The sequence below is a fragment of the Gossypium arboreum genome, chromosome 2 (assembly GCF_025698485.1).
Source record: "Gossypium arboreum isolate Shixiya-1 chromosome 2, ASM2569848v2, whole genome shotgun sequence".
Lineage (NCBI taxonomy): Eukaryota > Viridiplantae > Streptophyta > Magnoliopsida > Malvales > Malvaceae > Gossypium > Gossypium arboreum.
The window spans coordinates 102368715-102378047 of record NC_069071.1 but is presented as its reverse complement, the minus strand read 5'-3'; the positions used below and the strand labels follow the sequence as shown (position 1 = coordinate 102378047).

Genomic DNA, 9333 nt, shown 5'->3' with positions numbered 1-9333 from the left:
AAAGTAGACACAACTGTCAAAACTACTTCTTTTGAAATCATGAGAAGTCATAAAGGAATCAAACCTCTTGTACCCTTGTCTTGGTGATTGTTTCAAACCGTAAAGGGACTTTTTCAACAAGCAAACATAGTCCTCTTTTTCGAGACTATAAAACCCTCCGGTTGTTGCATGTAAATATCTTCCTCAAGTTCTCCATGCAAAATGCAGTTTTACATCTAACTGCTCAAGCTCCAAATCATGCATGGCAACAATACCAAGCAAAGCTCGAATCGAACTATGCTTAACAACCTGGAGAGAACACATCTGTGAAGTCCACTCTGGAATTTGATCAGTAACCCTTTGCAACAAGCCTTGCTTTATATCTGGGTTCTTCAACTCCTGAGTCCCTTCTTTCTTTTAAACACCCATTTACAACGAACGACCTTTTTACCTTTAGGAAGTTTTACAAGATCCCATGTTCTGTTTTTGTGGAGTGATTCCATCTCTTCTTGCATAGCAAACATCCACTTTTTCGAGTCTTCACACTAATCGCCTCGAGAATAATTAAATGGCTCTTGATTCGCATCTATATCTTCAGCCACATTTAAAGCATAAGCAACTAGATCAACCTCGGCATACTTCTTTGGAGGTTTAATTTCTCTTCTTGTCTGTTTTTGGCGATAGAGTATTGCGGTGAAGAAGCAACTCTATTCTCAATTTTGTCTTGGCTTGAGGAGTTGATTTCGTATTAATCGATGCTCCACCGCTTTTGGTTTTCTTTATTGGAAGAGTCTTTAAGAGATAAGTTAGGTAGCATAGCGGTTTCATCAAAAACAACATCTCTCGCTAATCACAACTTTTCTATTTTCAGGACACCATAACTTATAGCCTTTTACACCACTTTATAACCAAGAAAACGCATTTAATGGATCTCGGTTCCAATTTTCCATTATCAACATGAGCATCGCAGGACACCCAAAAATCTTTAAATCGAATAATTAGCGGGATTACGGACCATACCTCTTGTGGAGTCTTTTTCTCAATGGCAGCGGATGGAGATCGGTTGATCAAAAACATGCATGAGAGGTCGCTTACGCCCAAAATGACTTGGTAAGTTGGCATTTGACAACATACATCGAACCTTCTCCATGATCGTTCGTTCATTCGTTCGCAACGCCGTTTTCTTTGTGGAGTATGACGAATCGTCAAGTGTCTCATGATCCTTCGACTTGCACAATCTATTAAACTCATCGAGCGAACTCTAAGCCATTGTGCATGCGGAGGTATTTTATCATTTTCCGTCTGTTTTTCAATCATAATTTTCCAAGACTTAAATGTGGAAAACACATCGCTTTTCGCTTCGGGAAGAACGCCCAAACTTTTTCGGAAAAATCATCAATAAAGGTTAGCATATAATTAGCTCCACCTCTCGAAGGCACTCGGGACGGCCCCCAGATCGAATGGATATACTCCAACGTTTCCTTCGTGTTATGGATTCCTCTAGTGAATCGAACTCTCTTTTGCTTCCCAAAACACAGTGCTCACAGAAATTAGGTTTGCAAATTCCTTGCCCATTAAGAAGTCCTCTTTGCTTAATTTCGCCATGCCATTCTCACTCATATGCCCTAGGCGCATATGCCAAAGTTTAGTAATATCATCATCGACAAGGAAGAGGAAGCGGCAATTGCATCACCGATATGATAGAACCACAGAAACATATAACTTGGCAATCTTTCTTTGCCCTTTCATCACAACAAGGGACCCTTTGAAATCTTTAAAACCCCACTTTCATTTGTGTATCTGCCCTTTTGAATCAAGAGTACTCAACGAAATTAAATTTCTTTTCAATTCGGAACATGCCGCACGTCACTAAGTGTTCGACAACTCCATCAAACATCTTAACTTTAATTGTTCCAACACTGCGATTTTACATGAAGCATTATTTCCCATCAAAACAACACCTTGAGATCTTGTTTCATAAGTTGTAAACCAATCCCGATTGGGACTCATGTGGAAAGTGCAGACTGAATCAAGTATCCACTCCTCGCCACTTTAGAATCATTGATGAAGCAACTAGAAGTTCACCATCATTGTAGTCTTCTACAACATCGCCTTCACCGAATTTTTCATTGTTTTCCCTTTTGATTCGCGACCTCCCTTTTAATCTTATTTTGTAGCTTATAGCACTCAGATTTAATGTGCCCTTTCTTCTTGCGAAGTTGCAAGTTTTACCTCTGTTTGAAGATTTCGATCTACCCTTAGATTTACCACGAGGATTCCGTTCTGTGTTCTACCACGATCATCATCAACATTAGGTCTTGTCTCCCACGAACAATGAGACCCTCTCCACGAGAGTTGGGTTTAACCACAAGATACTTCATCTTATCATACGAGGTTAAAGAATCATAAACCTCATCAAGCGTGAGAGACTCGGCTATATAAAATCGTGTCTCTAAAGGTTGAATAAGGCGGGGCAACGAACAAAGTAGAATCAACCCTAGATCTTCCTTATCATCTTGAACCTCCATGGCCTCCAAGTTTGAGAGAATTTCTTTAAACAACTGTTAAGTGTTCGTGTCTGACGCACCTTCCTCCAAACGATGAGCATAAAGACGACGCTTCATATGCAACTTGCTTGTTAGAGTTTTCGACATACATATTTGTTCTAGCCTCTTCCATAATGCGTGGCAGTTTTCTCTTTCATCACATCCTGCAAAATTTCGTTGGACAAATGCGGATGTAATTGTGTTAATGCCTTCGATCCTTACGTTTCTTCTCTTCATCTGTTAATGTCGAAGGCATCTTATCTATCCTAGCAGGGCATCCTCTAGATCCATCGTGCAAGAAGCGCTTGCATCTTAATTTGCCACAACGCAAATCGGTGTTGCGATCCAACAATGAATTTCATACTTCAAAGACGCCATTACCGTGATCGAGATGAATAACCGGAAGCTCGATACCAATTTGTGAAAAATAAAATAGAATAAAATAAATAAAATAAAGAACACATAAATTTTACGTGAAACCCTTTCGGAAAAAAAACCAGGCAGAGGAGAAGAAAATTCACTATGTCGAAAAATTTTACTCAAATACAAGAGGAATAGACTATGTCTATTTATAGGCTTGCAAAGCCATATTCTAGTAGGATTGAAACACCTTATCCTAATCAATATAAAATAGATGGAGTTTAATAAGGTTTAAAACCTTATTCTAAAATAAAATAAAAGAAGTCTAGTTCTATATGGATTTTACTTTTATTTTATTTTCCATAGTATTTTATTTAAATAAGAATTTGGGTCACTTAATTCTAACAATATATATATATATATATATATTCAAGAGAGAGAATGGGGAAATGTAATGGAGAACTTCAAAAGGGAAAGATGGTAGCTCTATTTAATGGAGGAATTGTAGGAGTTTGTGAAAGAGGTCCACCAATTCTTTACATATTGATGAAAGTGGACACAGTATAAATTCCAAGGAAAAAGTTGGTATTCTAGGTTAATGAAAGAGAATCGAAAGAAAGGCACCTTCCGATGCTTGAGTCGACAAAATTTGAATGGACAAAGACAAGTTTAAGTGCCCTTATCTCATTCCTTTGTACCATCTTTTGATTTGTGCATCCCCCTTGTTTGATGGACTTAATGATTGGGTACAACTTGAAGAATCAACAACTTTATGAAAGGAGGAAAACTTGGGAAGATATTAATGGCGTCTCATGTCTCTCTATTTATAATTGTTGGGTATAAGAGCAAAAGTTAACTAAAACTATAACTCGAAGACTTTTCCAATGACTAAAATGGCGATGCCATTTTCTAATTGATCTTTCTCACTATCTTGGTAAGGAGAATTATTTTGGTTCCATATTCGCTTTAACTTCCTCAAAACTGACTAAATCATCATTTTGATTCATGTATAAGCAGAAAGATGGCATCTCAGTTCATCTTTCATACAAAACTATAAGGCCAATGAGATCAAAGAGAACCATTTGTATGGAACACCATGTGGAAGCAACAAACAATCGAACCGAGGGAACTACAACAGCCTGACAATAAGGATCGAGTATATATGCTGGAATTCGATTCTCAAACCTGATGATTACGATCTTTTTAAGCATGACTCTTGCAGTTCATGAACCAGCTAGACTTTGATCCGAGGCTCATTCCCTTTATATCCGTATAAATTCGATGTTAGAAGGGAGAATGGAAGTGGCAAGATGAAGTAGAAGAAACAATATTCAATCAGGTAAGCAAAAGAAATTAGTGAACTCCAAAACCACAAATATAATATTAGTTCATTAAAACATACTAGATCAGATTACATCACAAGAAACAATAGGAAACAATTTCTCCATGTTTCAGTTAACAGATCAAACATATCTAAATCCAAAGTAACTGAAGGAAAGTGTGAGAACACAAAGGGCCATCAATATACAAATTCAAAAGACAATCCATGAGAGAAAAAAAGAAAAGAAAAAGCACAAATTTAGATGATTATAGGAAAGATCCTAGTTCCGTTAGTACAGACTACAAACCAAAAGGAACCATTTTCTCAAGGTGAGAAAGAGGTGATAGAAATGGTGAGAGACTAACAGATTTATGTGATCACAAAAGACAATCCATAACAGTTCATCGCGTGATCACAATATCGAGCAGGCCTTTTGTGACTTTCTCTTCTTTTTCTTCTTCTGCTTTGGTGGCTGGAGAACCACTTTGATGGCCGCATCGAAGACCGCTTTCACGTTCTGTATTTCAAGAAGAAGTAATTAACATACTTCCAAGGCTTGAAAACAAAATGCAATGGTAGATCAGTCGAATATGTACATACCTGCTGTGTCTTTGAACTACATTCAATGTAAACAGGAGCTCCAATCAGCTTTCTTAATTCCTCCCCCTTTCAACATGAAAAGGTAAAGAACATAGTCAAAATTAGGATTCGATGTTATCAAGAATCAACAAGAATGAACAATAACGGAACTTAGAAATTATTACTACAAGAAGCAGCTGAGAGTACCTGGGCTGTGGTAATGGGCACTGCTCCAGGGTGATCTACGAAGAACTGCTTATCATCCCGAAGATCTACAGTAAGAAATGTGGCAGCTGTTAATGAAACATAGAGTGGCAGCGTTTAAGATTAACATTGGGTTCATTCTTTGCTTGTTATTCATTTGCCATGGGATTTGTAATTTTTTTCTATCAAACCTTGTAATGGATTCATTCCTCCATGATTAATGATTCAAACCACAGTTTAGCTAGCTCAAGAATATAAAATGATAAGACTCATATGAAACCAAACCTGAGAGTGAAATTTCAATAAGAGAACATAGATCAGGCCCAAGTTTAAAAGTTTTCTGCTTATTTCTAGCTTTCCCATTTTCTTCAAGCATCTTCCTCTAAGATGATGAATATTATATTTGGTTCACATTCTACTTCAGCATCTCATAGGATTGGTTCACATCGACTTTTATACAATTCCCAAAGACTTAGTTAAAACCAGTAAATAGCGGTCCCAAACAGCTGTTTTATCAATGGAACTTTAGTTTTAATCTTGCTTGTTCCACGAGTTGGGAAAGGTTGGGGCTGGGGAGGACATAAGAGCATCGGAAAAAAGTTACTTTTGATGACTCATTAGAAGAAACAATTTACTGGAGGATAACATACTGCAATGCACCGTAGCAGGATTTGAAGTTCTGCAAGATTAAGTTCCAAAGTATTCTTTCAAATACATTAGAAAACATACTAATTAGAGGAAAATTTAAAAAAGACAAGACTGATTTCAGGTTTCTGTCAAGATATAAAAGGGTGGGCTTGGCTGAGTAGAAAACTGAAAGGATGGAAAGAGGGAGTGGAAAAGTGAAAAGAAATTGCTTGGTAGGAAAAGAAATAAAAAAGCAGATCATTTTTCATCCTAATACATAACAACAAATCATTCCAAATTGGAATGTTTAGAGTACAAAACATGAAAGAGAGATGAAAATTCAAATTTACGCATTTATAAAAGTTGCGCTTTCTTTTGTCTCATTTTTCAACTCTATCAAGCAATGAATGAAAAGAAATTTACTTTCTTTTTCAATTTTCCATATTTCTACCAAGCATGGTAGAACATCAATGGAAAGAAAATATATTTTTTAAATCTTTTTTTTATTTTTCTACCCTTTCAACTTTCCATCTTTCCGATTTTATTTCCACTCTACCAAGAAAGCCTAAGTTCCACAGGACAACTCAAGTAAGTTTCCCAAACTTGTCATATTAAAGGATTCTTTCAAATGCATTACAAAGCATGCTAATTCGAGGCAAAGTTGGAACAGATGGACTTGTTTCACATTTCTGCAACCACAGAAGTTTTTCCTTACTGAAAATTAGTTAACAACCACTGTGGAAGAAGAAGAGGCTAACCTCTACTGTTTATATAAAGACAAAATGGAGGAAGGTTTGGGCGTAGGGCAATAGTAATTGAACCGTAAAAGGTCTAATTGTTTGCTCTCTTAACAAGAAAACTGAAAGAAAATAGCAATAGTTGTAAGGGTGAAGGAAGCTTTATATAAGTCTTGCAAATAAAACACCATCATATAGAGAAAAACGCTTAGGATTTTAGGTGCTAGAACGGACTAATCTTACGAGGCAAGGAGGCATCTAAAGGACTACACTACTTCAGCCACCAACAGGAACATATGCCCTTCTCTCAATGGCAACAAAAAAGGGTGTTGGAAATATTGCAAACTATAGCATTCATTAGCCTTACCCATAACTCGTTATATGAAAAGAAAATAAGAAAATCATTGCATAAGAGCATACTGAAAGGAACAGATCAAGACATTTTAAAGTATTGAAAATAAAGACTGAAATAGAATCTAACCAAGCTTAGTCCCAACAAGAATAATTGGAACACCAGGTGCATAATGCCTCAACTCCGGAATCCACTGAGGATTCAAAAAGAAGACAACGCATTAGCAGATCAAGTAATTGAAAGTATCTTGTTCAAAAACCGGTGAAAAGCTTCTAATAACAAATAATCTCACTTTCTTAGAAACGTTTTCGTAGCTGGCTTTGCTAATGAGAGAGAATGCCAACAAGAAGACATCTGCTCCACGATAGCTCAAAGGTCTTAATCTATTGTAGTCTTCCTGGCCTGTTCCAAGACAAAATAAAAACAATAAAATCAAACCTACCACAATAAGCATTCTAAGATATGAATAAGGAAAATTAATGGAATTGAAACTTACCAGCAGTATCCCACAATCCAAGATTAACAGTGTTGCCGTCCACAACCACATTTGCGCTAAAGTTGTCAAAGACAGTTGGCACATAATCCTGTTTCCCCAAGATATTGCAGAGGATGTGGAAAACATGTTATAAGCAATATCTCCAAAAGTCATCTTAAAATAATCATAAGAATAAAGCAAGAACTAGGAAATTATGATCATAATTGCATCAATCAACTCTACATGAAGTTAGGTTTACTAAAAGAACAAACTATATTAGACACATTTTCTGGACAAGAGCATGAAGAAGTAACCCTCCAAGGACCCTCCAAATGCATGAAAAACTAGAAAATTTGAACATATACATGCCGGACAGATACTCGTACCCGATTCACACGATTTCCAACTAACATAGATGGCCATAACCCAAGATTCGCAGTAAAGAAAGCACCTATCATGAAATCTCTAAATGAGACTTTCTACCAGCAATAGTTTCAGATTTAGCAATTTTTTTTCTTTCTCCTCCAGCAAAAAAAAGGGGAGTAGCAAGATATAATGTTTCCAGTTTTAACTTTTGACCTTAACTCACTAATTGAAATGAAAACCTACAAGACAAAGAATCTTTATCCTAGATGATGCATCATCAAAACACAAACAGAAGAAATAAGAAGGTATAAACTACAAAAAGGCAATAAATTTTCTGCAAGTTTTTGAAGCAAAAAACCCTAAGAATTTGCTCACTTGAACACAATTTACGAAGAATGATTCTATTATTCAGAAAGATACTATGCCCCAAATTCAAGATTCCAAAGACAAGTACAACCAAATGGGAAAAAGAAACAGAAAAAAAACCCAATAAAGAAAGCAACTTTACCAAAGTTACATTGACCACCAGAAACCAGTGTAGGGTCTGCTTGGTGGCCAAGAAAATAGGGGAAACAAAAAGGGAAAGAAAAAGAAAAGAAAATCCATGAAAATCCAAGTAAAGAAAACGTTAAGGGCCAGCCAAACTTTCTTTTCCATTCCTCATATTTTCTCAGAGACCAAACAAAAAAAAAATGGGTTAGTTTCTTTCTTTTTGGAACTCACAGTAGGGAAAGTATTGCTGGTGTAGGAGATGAGCATGCAAGTCTTGCCGACGGCACCGTCACCAACAGTGACACATTTGATGAACCTTGATGCACTCATTTTGCACCCGCCGGCAAAAGTGAAAGTAATTTCAGAGATGTTCCTCTCCCTCCGCCGCCCCCCCCAAGGTTATCTCTTGCTTCAATTATTGTCCAAAACAATAGGAAAAAAACAAACCCAAAAACACTGAAATGAAGATGAAGATGAAGATGAAGAAAGAAGAAGAAGAAGAAGAAGAAGAAGAAGACGAAGTACTAAGTAAAACTGGAAGACATCAAAGACATTGTCCGAAAGAAAGAGAGAGAATCATTAGGGAAAGAAAAGACAGCTCTTGGACAGCTATCTGCTTACATTACAACAATATATTTTCCATAAATAATTTAGTTATTTTATTTTATTTTATTTTATTATTATACCTAAAAAGTTCATTGAAGGGCTTATTGAGTTATTTCAAGTAGGACATATTTATTTGGTTTTTAATAATAATGTACTTTTAATGATTCGATAAGAATGATTGAATGATAGAAAATGCAATTAAAAGGAAATTAACAGTGAAATAAGAAAGTTCTGATTTTTTAAGTATAAATATCTGAAAATGGGAACAAGTATCAATCTTTTCTTTTAATTTGAAAAAGTATTAGTTGTCCAAAATTATGATTTTAATTTTAATTTCTATCTTTAAATTTTAAAATAATTTTGATATTTTATATGTTGTCATTTGTAATTACTTCTTCTAATAATATTATCTTCAAAAATTAAATATTTGTATCATATCAACCAAATATTTTCATTAGCTTAATTGCTAATATAAGTGCTATCTATCAATTTGTATTTAATGAAATGCGTTTTTTAAAACAGGTGACGTTTACTAGTCGTGTTAACAACTTGAATTTAGTGTTGGAAAAAAAACATGTCATTTTCTTTTAATACGATATATATAAATTGTTCATGTAATAAATATACACATATACTTGTAATTTGGGCTAATTTAGAATAATATGCCCCCTTTTTTTATTTAAACAGGC

The 9333-nt window shown here is 35.5% G+C and overlaps 1 protein-coding gene across 1 annotated transcript; it reads right to left on the bottom strand.

The window, feature by feature from the left end:
- Positions 1–4238: 4238 nt before the first annotated feature.
- LOC108467137 (rac-like GTP-binding protein ARAC3) lies at positions 4239–8697 on the bottom strand. Its single transcript, XM_017767674.2, has 7 exons — positions 8270–8697; positions 7202–7289; positions 6998–7107; positions 6835–6898; positions 4993–5057; positions 4807–4872; positions 4239–4723 (listed from the first exon to the last, which is right to left on the bottom strand). Exons 1-7 carry the CDS (start codon positions 8366–8368, stop codon positions 4619–4621), a joined length of 597 nt encoding a protein of 198 aa, XP_017623163.2. The 5' UTR covers positions 8369–8697; the 3' UTR covers positions 4239–4618.
- Between the last annotated feature and the right edge of the window lie 636 nt (positions 8698–9333).